At 44.9% G+C, this 14,541-nt stretch overlaps 1 protein-coding gene and 1 long non-coding RNA gene across 3 annotated transcripts in view; both read right to left on the bottom strand.

The window, feature by feature from the left end:
* Positions 1–2,114: 2,114 nt before the first annotated feature.
* Positions 2,115–14,541, bottom strand: part of LOC116841659 (doublesex- and mab-3-related transcription factor A2) — a 33,761-nt gene continuing 21,334 nt past the window's right edge. The window contains exons 3-6 of one of the 2 annotated variants that reach the window (XM_032809883.1): positions 8,274–8,396; positions 7,489–7,793; positions 6,666–6,963; positions 2,115–3,979 (exon numbers count right to left, since the gene is read on the bottom strand). In XM_032809883.1, the coding sequence (XP_032665774.1) occupies positions 3,654–3,979; positions 6,666–6,963; positions 7,489–7,793; positions 8,274–8,396 (1,052 nt within the window). In that variant the 3' untranslated portion in view covers positions 2,115–3,653. The remainder of the gene's footprint in view (positions 3,980–6,665; positions 6,964–7,488; positions 7,794–8,273; positions 8,397–14,541) is intronic. The other variant, XM_032809884.1, reaches the window with a different exon arrangement.
* Positions 4,582–5,356, bottom strand: LOC116841662. The gene is made up of 2 exons (XR_004377580.1): positions 4,902–5,356; positions 4,582–4,834 (listed from the first exon to the last, which is right to left on the bottom strand). It is a non-coding gene; the product is annotated as an uncharacterized LOC116841662 (long non-coding RNA).

Raw genomic sequence — 14,541 nt, 5'->3', positions numbered from 1 at the left:
ATTTTTCCCGATTGTTAATCGAGACTAACTCTCGAATCTAATCTCGCGGAAGGATAGAGCAGAGGGATTTTAAATATCCGGACTCGTCGACGCGAGCACAATTCGATAAACAATCTCAGCACCTCGGGCTCACCTTTGCTTTCGAGAGAGCCTGAAATTACGGTTCCTCTATCATGCCGGCGTTCCCCTTTCGCAACAACCGGATCGGTTTCCAACTCTAACAACCCCTCGTTCCACCCGGTGGCTTAAAATTCCTGGCTGCAGACGCGAAGAAGGTAGGGGGTTGTTGCACTATCCGACTGCGGATTAAGCTCGCTCGTCGAAGATGAAAGGAGAGAGAGAGAGAGAGAGAGAGAGAGAGAGAGAGAGAGGCGGGGAGGGAGGAAGGAAAAGAGAGAGAATGTGAGAGAGAGAGGAAGAGAGGGAGGAGAGCACTATTATGCTCCATTATGAATGGTAACCAGTAGCCAAAGGAGGAAACTCCGCGGGGTGTCGATATATTGCCACCCCTGGAAAACCGAGCGGCCATGCCTCGTAAATAATAACCGGGCATTATAATGCTCGTGTGTGCAGCGCGCACGCGGGCACAAATTGCCGGGTATATAACGTCGGGCGCGTGTTCAGGCATCGACCTATCGGATATGCGCCTTGTAGAGGCCAGTCGATTATCGGTGTCCCATCGATATATACCGTGCACCTAAGCCTGCCGGGTACACACCGTCGACGTAATAGCCGAAGTAGCTGTTATCACGTAGCCGTGTCGACGACGAGGATCGACTTGCCTTCCGGCGAAGTCGCGCGAGAGAGACGCTCTTCGAGCGAGACTATCTGATCGCCGATGTCTCGAATCATTTGGCTTCGTTGCCTTTAACAAAGTCGCTCGAGAGGAAGAGAGGAGAAAGTTCTGCGAAAATCATAATTGAAAGCGTTAAGTTGTGATTGGAGTTCAGTTATTAACATTATGTGAAATTGCGTGTGTTCGAAGCCGAATGAAGTTGAACTCGAAATTCGATTGTCGACATGATTCGTTAGTGGTAGGTATGAGAGCCAAAAGATGAACGCATTATTTTCCGTATAGGCAATCGAAATTTTGAATGCAGAAATAATAACTTAATTTTCTTAAGATCTGATGTCCCGCAATTACGATTTGCGAGTTGCAGCAGAATTTGTCGCGCGCTTCAAGCAATACGTCTCTCTCTCTCGCTTTTCGTTCTCTCCCCCTTACGCTATATTTAGCTGAAATTTATTTTACTTTTATCTATTTTTATCATGTAACAAGTGCAAAGCAATTGTTGCACGCAATTCGAAATTGACGTATGGAATTGCCTGAAGGTTGCACGGATAAACCACAAGGGCCTCCGCGGGGAAGATGTGCGTGCACTGCGTGGGAAACTTGATAATGGTCGCCTTCTGCGACTGTATCCGTGCAAATTGAGCGGCAGAATTGACTGCTCGCATTGACCGGGATTAATTTATCGGAAGCGAACAGCGCGTTTCGAGATCGATCGACCGTGAAACGATTTTGGGAATTCGACGGTGTCGCGTATCCCATTTCTTCACCTGCGAACGGCGTCCGCCATCCGATACCTTTCCCTCTGGTTCGCTGTGAAATTTCCATTCAGCCGGAAGACGGCCTTTCGTGAAATCAGTCCTCGCTCTTTATCTCTCGCATCTGAAGAGACACGTGTTCCGGTCTTTCTGTCATAACGAATTGTGCTCCTGTTGCGGACGGCCTCGTGGAAAATCGCGATGTTTTTAGTGAAATATAAATTGCTGGGTATCGTATTTTTCACGATTTTTGAACAAAATTGGTGCAAGAAATGAGCACTTTTTAGAATGATATAAATGATCTAGATTGCCACGCGGAAGATTAAATTATATCTCATTGATACTTGATAAGAACTAAATATCGAGAGAACCGTGTTAATAGAATCTTGACAAAAATATAGTTGAAAGCGCAGCGTAAATTTAATAAAAATCCGAATGAATTGCTCGATGGCATGTCTCTTCGCGTAAAGAATTAATTTGGCGGGTTCAATGGAGTATACACACAAACTCGCGCACGTTCCATACACACACACACATACACAAGCAAATGAACAGAATATGGAGTATCAATATCTTATTTATTGGATGTATCTTCGTTCTATACATTCTTTTTCGAGTAACATGAATGGTAACTATGCAGAACGATGCCTTCCGGTCGCTAGCGGCCCAAAAATCTAGATATCTTGCAGGCGTTATACTTACAGGCAAACACTTATGTGTATATTTACGCGCGCTCCAAAACACGTTTAATTATTCCGGCGAAGTCTCAGATTAATGCAATGTAATTAGCTAGAATAGCGGATGTATTTACACAGACTCACCTCACCATCTCCCTCCGTGTTCGCTGATATTACTCTTCGTCGAGAGACCTACACACACACGCACACACATATCTGCCTATCTGATAAGTCTTTATCTACACATGTATAAAGTATAATCCCGGTGAGACGAATCGGCCCGAGTGTGAATCTCCCATCATACTTCTCCTCTTTCTTTTCTTCTTTTCTTTCTTCTTCGTTATTTTCCCTTCGTGTTTCGATCGCGTCGCTCACTCGCCGAAGTCAACGTAGAGACATTCCGACTCTCGATCATCTCCATCGCGCGTCCTCTACCTCCGATTGCCGATCCGCTTCGACGTGACGGCGATTCCGCGGCGAGAAATGCATGAATTGCGTAGACACTAAAGTAGATTGTCAGACGACTGTCTTGGACATCCCGGCGCGAACATCTTTCGTAGCGCCTTCCTCTGGAGACAACGGCGTGTTGACTCCTTTATTGTCTTCATTGGAACAGCCTCTTTGCGACGTCGTATCCGGCGGTGTGTCGGCAGGTCGCAGACATCGATGATCCAATCCGTGTCGGGATCTCTTCTTGAGACGGTTTAAACTTCACGGGTCTCCAAATGATAGTGGTCAGCCTCTTCCTCGTTTACATTGCGTATTGGGCACTGGCTGTGCCCACGGAGTCACGCGCTCTTCTCTCTTGATCGCGCTCTTCCGTTGGTGAAACGTCGTTCAACGAACCCGCCGGCAGACTCATTCGCAGTCGGTCTAGGTGGGATTTAAGGACGAACACTGACCGACCCGCAAAGAGGAGAAAATAGAGAAACTTCTCTCGCTTCATGAATGCATGTAGCGCACTGCCATTTTCACTTATTCAAGCTCTTACGCTGCTCCGCGCGTTCGAAGGCCGAGCGAGCTTACTCTCGGTAGACTGGAACTCGTCTGACGGGCAGGTACGATCAGCTGACGACCCATTTCGGCGAGCAGCTGGTCTTACCGTCGCCAAGCAGTTCCTCAGCAAGCGTTGCCGATTCCATCGACGCGTAATCTCTACCTTCCGGCGATCGCTTCATCTTCTTCCTGAAAGATCCGCTTCTAGTTCGGACAAAGCTGAACGATCGCGTCGTCATTTCGGAGGACGATTTCCGGCTGGCTAGCCGAACTGCACACATCGAGGTGTGGAGAGCGAGCGATTCTTCATCGCGTTGCCGTCGCGAACTCGAGGAAGTGAGAACGACGTCGACGTTGTCGTTGTCGTCGTCGTCGTCATCCGTTTGGGCACTACTGAAGGTACGACCAGGCGGCGCGGTGACCTGGATCAGGTCACTCGGAGTAGCTGGTCTTGTCGCTGGCGTCGTCGGGGCTGGTCTCCCGGTAGGCGTCGCCGGTGCCGTTGGCGTGCAGGCTCTGGTTCGGCGGCTTGATGACCGTGGGCAGGTAACCGGTGCCGGTGTACGGCGCCGCCAGGAAGCGGTGCCGCGTAGACGGTATCGGGGTGGTGCAGTACGCGGCGCGGCTCGCGTACGCCGCCGAAACGGACGCGGACGCCGCGGCGGCCGACGCCAGGGCGCCCGCCAACGGCGAGAACGCCGACTTCGGCTGCAGACTGTCCTCGCAGACCAGCACCTCCATGGCCGACACCACGTCGCCTGCGACACACGGACAAATTCTCTCGGTCTTTTTTTTCTTGCCCCACCTTCCTTCCGAACGCGAGCTCTGAGCTCGCGGGTGAGAGGAAATAATAATGCCGGGGAGAGACGAGACGTGTCGTGCGAAAGAGGGAGTGCAACGAGATATGTGACGCGACACACTGAGAAGAAATGGCTGAGAAAAATGTGCGTTGGTATTTGTGACTTTAATTACAGAGTCGGGGGACTTTTGTAACGAGCGCTAGTCGGGAAACTCATTTTAGTAATAGACGCTCTACTACGCTGGGTGAAAAAATATCTAAGAAATAAAAGACACTTATTCGCGATAGATAGTAATAACGCATATCTGCTTATATTAGTACAAAATATTTTTCATATAAGAAGATACTACACTGAGAGAAAACTGTATGATATTTGGAACTATAATGGCATAGTAAAAAGATTATAATATAACTAAAAAACTCTTCTTGAGTATATCAACATTAACCTAAGGACAATTAGAGTTCACGCACAGGTTGTATAGTGCTATTATAAACTATTGAAACATAGTGACACAATCTCGCCATGAGAACAAATTTTATTAAATATCATACGCGTTTCGGTCTCATTTCACAGACCCTCTTCAGTGATTACAAGTAATGTTATAGTGTCGCAAAAAATAAAAAATCGCAAAAGTTAGCGTTAACATTGGTTGTTACAGAATTGTCGCTACAAATTTTTTTGTCTACGGGATTCGGAAGCACAAACATAACATATCATTTACACAATGAAATGTTTCATTTTCGGAAGCTACCGACAATTTATTCCGAGACTGGTCACTCCATCGCACGTACTAAGATGCTGTGGTATGATCATCTAAAAAACGTATTCAGATAGAGCAACCAACCCCAATGTGAGGGAAAAACAAAATAATGATATCTACCTCGATAAAGGCCAGAGAGTTCCGGTGAGATGTTACGCCTATGAACGTGTACCTCCGAATGCCGCAAACAATACAGAATCCAGTGTTTATATTTACTTCGTAACCGCAAACGAAATACGATCTAAGTCAAACCGAGTAACATGTAACATTTTCCTAAATTCTCAGTGTCAGTATGAGAATTCAGTCCATGCGTCTGCATTTTTATAAAAATCATCTCTGCAATCATTCTTTTATAAAATAGATGTTCCTTATGCAAAACTTTGACATTATCCCATTTAAATTCGTGGCTGTAATTAACACGGTGCTCTTGTACGACAGAGAGATGCGAAGTAAGGTCTCGAGGTAGTCGTTTATGTTCAGATACACGAGTTTATAATAGCACTATACAACCTGTGCGTGAACTCTAATTGTCCTTAGATTAATGTTGAAAAAGATTATAGTTAGAAATATAATTTTTATAGTAAATGTTACCATATTATTTGTAATATTTACAATATAAGCATAGTATAACTGACCCGTATAAAATTTTTACCAAGAATTATAATTGTTCGAAATAAAAAATATAGTAAGGTAGCAAATATTGAATGGTAAGAGAAATTAACTATTTTATATAGTCAATACAATTGGAATATTTGGCAAATATAGGTACATGTAACTATATTCCCAAAAGGGAATATGCTTTACCATATATATAGAGTAATAAGATGGTGACTATAAATCTGTGTTCATTCTACTATATCTTCATGTTTAGATGAACCATAAATATATGTTTGAGGCCAAAACGAACTATAAAATATAGTGAGATTATAGTTATTCCAACTATCTTTTTCTCTCAATGTACTGTGTCCAAAAAGTAAGACCAATTTAAAATTTTTTTATTAATCTTTATTTATTATTCCAAATCTATTTCGTCGCCTTCAAAGTAATCCCCCTCAGACACAATACACTTATGCCAACGTTTTTTCCAACCCTACGGTTGGAAACCGTATTACGTGATGCATATAAACCCACACTGCAGTGATAGATATAAACCCACCATCTCACACACTGCATTGGTTCTTCGAGCCCATTTCGCTAAAAATTCGACCCATATCGTTCCACAACCATCATATTCACCTGATTTAGCACCGTGTGACTTCTGGCTATTCCCTAAACTCAAAAGACCGCTCCGGGGACACCGTTTTGACTCGATTGAAGAGATACAAGCTGAATCGAAGAAAGCTTTGAAGGCCATTCCGGAAATCGACTTTAACAACTATTTCGAGGGTTGGAAAAAACGTTGGCATAAGTGTATTGTGTCTGAAGCGGATTACGTTGAAGGCGACGAAATAGATTTGGAATAATAAAGATTAAAAAAAAAAATTTTAAATTGGTCTTACTTTTTGGACACAGTACACTGAGAGAAAAAAATAGTTGGAATAACTATAATCTCACTATATTTTATAGTTCGTTTTGGCCTCAAACATATATTTATGGTTCATCTAAACATGAAGATATAGTAGAATGAACACAGATTTAGATAGTATATAATTTTCTGAAAATCTCAGCTTTTCGTGAAAACAAGTGTTTACCCTATTTAAAGAATTTAGATTTAAGCGAATATGTCATTAAAGTAGTATCAAATATAGATCAAATATTGAGTATCAAATATTGAGATCAAACATAAGATGAAAATTTCGACTCGAGATAATCGATTTGAAAAGAATCCCTCGAACTCTTCGGTCGTCTCGGGAAAGGCGACAAGAAACAAACACAAAATCCTACCTTTGCAACGATGGAGGAGCGCCTCGACGTCGGCGCGACGTCTTCCGGGGAACACGCGCAGCAGAACGTCCACCGGCGAGCGTTGCTGCTGCTGCTGTTGTTGCTGCTGCTGTTGCAGCTGCTGCAGTCCGCAGGTCTGCTGGATGTTCTGCATCTGCATCTGCATCTGAATCTCTCGCGGCTCGGGTATGTGGTGATGGTGCTGGTGCTGATACAGCGCCGGCGAGCAATACAGCGAGCTCGCCGTCGGCCCGTAGAGAGGCGCATACGGCGGAAAGTGCACCGCCGTCGCCGCGGCCTGCAATCGAGCGGGAGTGTCTCGTTTGAGAATTATCGCCCGTGCCGGTATCGACCTATCTATCTCCCGCGCCTTCCAGCAGAAGGGAGGGCTTTTCCCCTTCCGTGTTTGATTTTACGTCGCGACGATTGAGACATATTAAAATATGAGGTAACAGTCCCGATTATGGGTCCGCAATATTGATTTCATATTTGCGTAATATCAATTTCTCAATCCTTATGCGTCGGAATTATAACGTCAGATCGGTTTTCCCACGCGAGTCAAAAGCAATTAAACTTCGTTAATGTCATTTATTCAGCAGACACTGGATTCGATGACACTGCAATGATCCGACCTCAAACGTAACGTCAAGATTCAAAAGAAGAGATATCTACGCACGAGACCGTACATGGTAGAGAAGATAGCAGAGAAAGTCGCGACGAAGTGAAACTAGATTAGGTACATCGAAACGCATTTTCGGCGGCAATGAGATAATTACGCGCGCGCAATCTTCGCCCCGCGAATCGACACGTCCACGTTCTATACCTTGGTAAGATCGAAACTCGCAGGACTCACAGCTAGCGAGGGTAGCGGGGGACTAGGTCTAGGCTGTACCAGATCCACCGGTTGCAAGGTCGGCTGCGTCTGCGGCGGACTTCCGCTTTTGCGTAGGCTGAGGTTCTCCGGCGCCGGGGTGTCCTCCCGCTGCGGCGTCAGGGCCGGGGTCAGCGGCGGTGTGTGCGTCGGGCTCTGCGAGCCCGGCTCGGGGCTACCCTCCTCGGAGTCGTTGAGGCTGCTGGTGCGTTTCCTCGCCACCTCGGACTCCGGCATACCCGATGACGTCGACACGACTGTAAGAAAGAAAAAAAACAGTTTCGACTGTTTCGCCACTTGACAGTGGAACTTTCGCGGAGGAACTTAATGGCTTAATTCGTGACGAGAGAGAAAGAAGGGCTGGCGAGAGAGGCAGGGAGAGGAAGAGGAGGAGAGAAGGAGAGAAGGAGAGTTACGTTGTTGGTTAGGGGAGCCAGGGAGGCAATTGTAACGAGGGGTAATTGGAACATTGACGTTAATTGCTGCTCTTGGCGTACGCAAAGTGTGAATAAGGGTTGCTATTATATTATTTCTTTCTGCCAGTTTGATATATCAGAATTTGGACATGCTTTCGTGAGCAGTTTAGAAGCAGTGTCGGCCAATAATTAATGAGAATTTTTGTTTGACTAAAATAATTGGCGATAATTGGAACATTAACGTCAATTGTTGTCCTTCGACATCCAGCTCCGATTTTCTCTACAGATGTAGTTATCGAGCAATGTTTACAATGATCGTACCCAACGAACGGTCGGCTCGCAATTCGCCGCCAGAGTCGGAATCGCGGTCGTCCTCGTTGCCGGTGTCGCTGGTCGACAAGATCGTTGTCGTCGTGCTTTCGGAGATCCTGGATCGCTTGGATCCTGAAACGGAACGCCGAACTTTCGTTGAAAGGGGCGGCCATACGAACTAATACAAGATACTAATACAGCATGGTTTCTATATAAAAACTTCAATCATTCACGAACGTTTCTTCGTCGCTGTCGTGATGTTCCGCGAAGTAGGAGAAACAAGAAGCGAACGATGAAGCTTGATCTTCAATTTGCTTCCTGCTTCTTTCTCTTTATTTTTTTCTGTTTCAGATCTTAGGTTTTGATTTATAACATGCTCTTTGCCTGTTCTTTATCCTTTTGCAACTAAAGACTCAAGGTTTATGTCAGAAAAAGATAAAGAAAAAGGAACAGAAAGCGAAGAGGACATTGTAGATCAAGCTTAAGCCTTAAGTTTGATCTACAATGTGTTCTTTGCTTCCTGCTTCTTTCTCTTTCTGACTCAAACCTTGAGTTTTAAGCCTAATCTAAAATATGCTCTTTGCTTTCTGTTTTCTGTCTTTTTTTAATTTAAGGCTTAAGATGTGAGTCAGAAAGAGATAAAGAAAACAAAACAAGAAGCAAATAACACATTGTAGATCAAACTTTAAAGCCTGGTCTACAATATGCTCTTTACTTCCTACTTCTTTCTCTTTTCTTTCTGACTCAAACCTTAAGCTTTAAACCGGAAAAAGACAGAAGACAAGAAACAGAACGCAAAGAGCACATTGTAGATTAAGCCTGATCTACAATATGCTCTTTCTGTTTCTTGTCTTCTGTCTTTTTCTGGTTTAAAGCTTAATGTTTAAGTGAGAAAGAGATAATGAGAAGGAAGCAGGAATCAAAGAGCATATTGTAGATCAGGCTTTAGACTTAACTCAAAAGAAGACAAAGAAGAAGAAGCAGGAAGCAAAGAGTATATTGCGAATTAGGCTTTGTAGCGAGGATCTTTTTACGATAAATGAGCACATCAATTTTGGCTCTCGACGAATCGTCCGGACTGTTACGAGAGCGAACGCATTAAAATCCCGTCCCGCGAGTATCCGATATTATTGGCCGGTGCTCTCGAGAGAAACCCAAGGGCGAATCGTACATCGCGATTTCTCCCTTTCCTCGCCTCGATCGAGAATCGCGGTGTACCAGTTCGAGGTTGTTAGAAATAATTGCGGGAGGTCATGCGCGCGCGCACACACATACACATACGCATACACACGTAAAAGTGGCGCACAAGCGAAGGCACAGGCATCTCGGGCGATACCGAAAGTAATACCCGAGGCTCTCTCTCTCTCGAGGGTGCCGTTATAGCACGCGTGGGCGTGTATGCACGTGCACGACCATTGAGCCGTCGGCAATGCGTGAAAGAATCCCGCGGAGCGGGCGGTGGTTGCGCGTCTAGGTGGTGGGAAGTCTGACCGCTCGTTAAAAAGTTTAACCGTCCGTTTATTAGCAGAGAAATAGAGAGGAAGAAAGGGGAGGGGGAAAAGAGAGAGAGAGAGAGGATTGATAGGTCGGGGAAATGTAGCCACGGAGTGTGCGGTTTCCGTTTTCACCCTCCTTCCCTTCAGCGCGCCTTCATCAACTCACCCTCTCGTGCGTGTGGGAGAACGGACTCTCTACTCTCCCTAGCGCGAGCGTGCTGTTTAAGCACGGTGGCGGTCCTCAACGTGTGCTCAAAGCGCGATTTTTCCGTGGTGCGCGCGGCGAATTACGTTTCTCGACGATCACGCGGATCGGCTTGTTTGTGTGCGCGATTTATTGGTCGGTTGCTCGATTCTTCGCCGCTGACATTCTTTCCTTTTGCGCTTTCTCCCTCCACGTTCTACTTGCCGAGAATAAAATTCACCGCGTCCGCGATTATCGTTTCGAATTGTTTTGTATAACTATCATGTAATAATTATTATTACAATAATGATTCCATTAATTTTAATTTTCAACGTAACCGCTATATCGCATGGAAAAACACGATTTCACTGCTGAAGGTAATCGTGGTGAAAATGTATTTATTAAATGTATTACTGATTGCTGCAACTATGAAAACTTGTCGCTGCTTCCTCTAGATTTCTTGGAGTGAAATCTCACTCAAACGGGCGAAAAGTGGCAATTTATCTACTCGAGGTAGTGATATTATTTACTCGATAGTGACAATACTGTCACTCGAAATCCTTGTCATAATTACTATTATATTATATTATATTATATTAAATTTACTATTATATTATGTTATATTATATTATATTATATTAAAGTGAATTAAATCTCTGATCTCTCTATTATCATCGTCTTCATAATTACACTGAGAAAAGAATCTGAAAATTAATAAATATTAGATGGGTACATTTTTTTAAACACATTTACTTAAATGAAAAGAATTTTGATTTAAGTAAATATGTTAATGATACCCATCCAAGAAATATTTGATAATTTGCTAATATTTTTTTCTCAGTGTATTATCATTCGTAAAGTGACTCACAGAGACGGAAAGAAATGAACGCGAGAACCCCTCGACATTCTGTCACGGACGGTGGAATTCGTCGTCGTCGCGTTTGGAATGCGTTTGGCCGACACAGTCGCAATTGATCCGCTCTGGCCGTCGCTAATTAACATCGCGCCCGGTCGATTTTTCAGCGGCGCCGAATAAAAACGTTCGAACGTGTCCGCGGGAGGCGGGTGGCGAATTCCGCAGCGCGGGACACAGCTATCTCCGTCCCGCGGCGCGGCATCTAGATAATAACATTAATAATTGACATCCGGCCGACGTCAAAGGAAAGGAATGCAATATCGAGAGCCGGTGTTAATGTAGCTGCTGGGCGCACCCGGAGGATTCTCCCCAACCCTCGACGCGCCGCTCGCGTGTTTTTGTGTAAGTGTTGCACGCACACACCGACGTGCACACGCGGGTATCATCCCGTGTGTCCTCCGGGGCTCCATAGGAATCGCCGGTAGATATTACCGGCGTGGGCCGTTATTAAAATATCATCCTCTCTCTTTCTCTCCACCCCTCTCTCTCTCTCTCTCTCTCTCTCTCTCTTTCTTTCTCTGTCTGTCTATCTGTCTGCAGACACGACCCCACCGGTATCAACCCCTCCGGGCCGGTTCTCGTCAACGCTCGCGCGACGTTGAAATTCATATCCCTATGTAACCTTCATAAAGCGCGGCGGTATAACGAAGTGCATATTTGCCGGGTCCTTGAGGGTGTCGAGAGTTAACCGCGCTGTAATTCTCGAATGCATACAGGGTGTCCTGGGTGTCCGCGAAGCGCATTCGAATGTACTGTTGCAATGTTTTGTCGGGGCCGGCACGCGATGACTCGGAAGTCACGCGAGATGAACTTCGGCGATTCATGGCGAATCTTGAAGTGCGCGGTTCTAGTGGTGAGAAACGTGGTGCGCGCACTGCAAGTCCAAAGGTGTCACTTTTGCATAAGCGTGCAATTTGGTCGGAGCTCTGTTCGCACGTTTCTTTTACCGTCTCAAGCCACGTCATTGAACGCTTAAGATGTGTAGATTATAATTTAAAACGTCTCGAAGCGTGTTGGATGACGTGACTTGAAACGATAAAAAACATGTGAAAAGAGCTTCAGCCAAAATAACACACTTGGGTTGGCAGTGTGACGACTCGTGTGCAGAATGAAATCTTGCTTTAAGAAAAACAATCGGCGCGGCTGACTCTTAAGTCGCGAGATAGTTCAGGTTGCAATCGTGTACACGGAAAAAACATTTAGTTGGATTAACCAAATTTCTGATGAAATATGAGCAAACTAAGAATCCCGGTACTCCAACCGGAATTTTCTAGCTGGTTTCTATTTCGCCAGAAATTTGGTTAATCCAACCAAACTTCCTTTGCAGTGTAGGGAAATCTTCAAGAAATATTGTAAGACGCGTGAGAAAGTAGCGGTAGACACTTTCCCGAGTTTCACGCGGGTCCAATCGGAACCGAGAGAATTAATTACAGAGATCCTTAAAAGATTGTCGTAAAGACGATGAAATTTTTATTGAGGGAACTTCGGCGTCGAATTGAACGAAGCAGCCGCGGGAAAGAGAATTGTTAGAGAATAATTCGGGGATTTTCGGGGAGTGTATACATCCAGTGGCCGCGCCATCGAGAAAACGCCGGCCTAATCAATGGCGGGGAAGGTGAGAAAACCGAGATCACTGTGGAACGTCGCGCCCTTTTGGGCGAGGCGAAGCAACGCGGCACAATAGGGAACACAGTATCGCGAACAGGAATCTTTTTCTCCCCTCTTCCTCCTCTCTCCCACCCTCCCCGGCCGAGTGATGCTTGTCTTGTATTTCGAGAAGGGTGCGTGTGCAATTTATTGTAATCTCTCTCCTGTCGGGCGCACACGAACGCAAGATCTAACTTCTCTCGGGTGTCTTCCGACGGGGAGCAACCGTATATACCTAGCGTGTATTTTGAGACGCGCTTCGGGGAAGTTAATAAAACTCGTTGCGCTCGAGAAGAGAGCAGCAGCATCAGCGAGGTGAGGCGACGCGAGGCGAGGTATATACACGGCGGACATATGTGCTCATCCACGACGACTCGGTGGAGAGAAACGTCAACTTAAACCAAATAAACCGAGCGGGACGGACGCGTCGGTAAACGAGCGGGTTGAGTAATGTCATTAGGCGATTCAACCTTTCGACTGAATGACGGTATTAATTTCGTCACACGCGCCTGTCTCTTTCGGATATCCATCATCTGCGACTCCTTGGGCGACTCTTTGGTGTAGTCAGCGGAGAATGGGATGCAACACTTTTTCTTTTCAATGAGTTTCGCAATATCCAATAGAAATTTGAATTTCTAATAGGAGTAGAACCTGTGTTTCTCAATCATTTGCAGAAGATATGCCGGGTACCAGACGCGTTTCCGAAGTTCATCGAGGTAAAAATATTGCAATCTATCTTCTCTCTACTGACTACACGCAGTTATATACTGTGCGCTTCATGCAAAAAGAAAATTGCTCTATTAAAATATGGTTAGGTCAGGTTGTGAAATTGTTCGGAAAATTTTTAAGTACTTGATATATTCTAATTATTAAAATGTTCAATAAAGGTTGTTATTAGGTAATAAGGAGTTATTAAAACATTACGCAAAATAATTAGGCTCTCGAGATGTAAAACAAAAATAACAAAAATAGACACAAGCAAGAGCCAACGCCGATGTTAAAATGAGAAATTTAACATATAGATGAGAACGATAAATGTGTGTGTGTGTGTGTGTGTGTGTGTGTGTACATTTATTTTAATTTTCGATTCGTTTCGATTCTAGCTTTTGGATCTTCTTTCTCCCTTTCTATTCAATGAAATTAACAAATATCAGAATAGATGAAGTTTTTTTAATATTTGAACACTTTTTTTAACTCGTTCAGACATCGATTTCGTTAGAAGAAAATATTTTTCTTCATAAAACAGTCTTAAAAGACGCTCCCCTGATGAAGAGTTTTGTGGTCCGAATAAAACTGACCGTAGAGAAGTACGATTTTCTCAATTTAGTATATAATTATACATAAGTATACATTCATATTTGCACATGTGCCCAAGCTACAAAATTGAATGATTAAATAGATAAAAGCGCCTAGTACTTTAAAGTAGTATCGACCAAAAATTGCGAATGTAAGATTCGCTTGTTCTTTTGCGAAAAACTTTACGCAACTCCGCGATCGACGATTCTGCACACGATCGTCATGTTGGTTTTCTCAGTGGGAAGACCATTGTTTCACGGGTTTGGGACGAAGAATACAACTCTATCTGGGATAAATCGAAACATTATCGACGGTATCACTACTTCGCCAATATCAAAGTTTTGGGGACGACCCGAAGTGGGTTAGTGCACAATTATATATCTGGGTCTTAAAGGATTGCGTTTCAACCCCCGCTGGTGTCCCGCGTGTCGCAGATCTGAGGGCCCCTTTCAACGTACCAATCGCGAACTCCGAGCCAGCTACTCTTGCAAGCACAGTTACATGTCATTCGAGCGGCGGTCGCAGCCGTCACGAACACTCGGCCGGCAGGCCGCGTGTTCTTACGGTTAACGCGATCGACGTTAACGGCGGTGGCGATCAATTAGAGGTGCGTACGGCGATGTTGTACGTACAAGAGAGAGCGGGAGTCTGTTCGGCGCACACACATGGGGGACCTAGCTACCTCTCACTCTCTCTCTCTCTCTCTCTCTCTCTCTCTCTCTCTCTCTCTCTCTCTCT

The sequence above is a fragment of the Odontomachus brunneus genome, unplaced genomic scaffold (genome assembly GCF_010583005.1).
Source record: "Odontomachus brunneus isolate Ranch 3 - 2012 unplaced genomic scaffold, Obru_v1 Obru_scaffold_017, whole genome shotgun sequence".
In the NCBI taxonomy this organism is placed as follows: Eukaryota; Metazoa; Arthropoda; class Insecta; order Hymenoptera; family Formicidae; genus Odontomachus; species Odontomachus brunneus.
The sequence above is the reverse complement of the archived record's forward strand: the minus strand, read 5'-3'. Positions and strand labels throughout refer to the sequence as shown.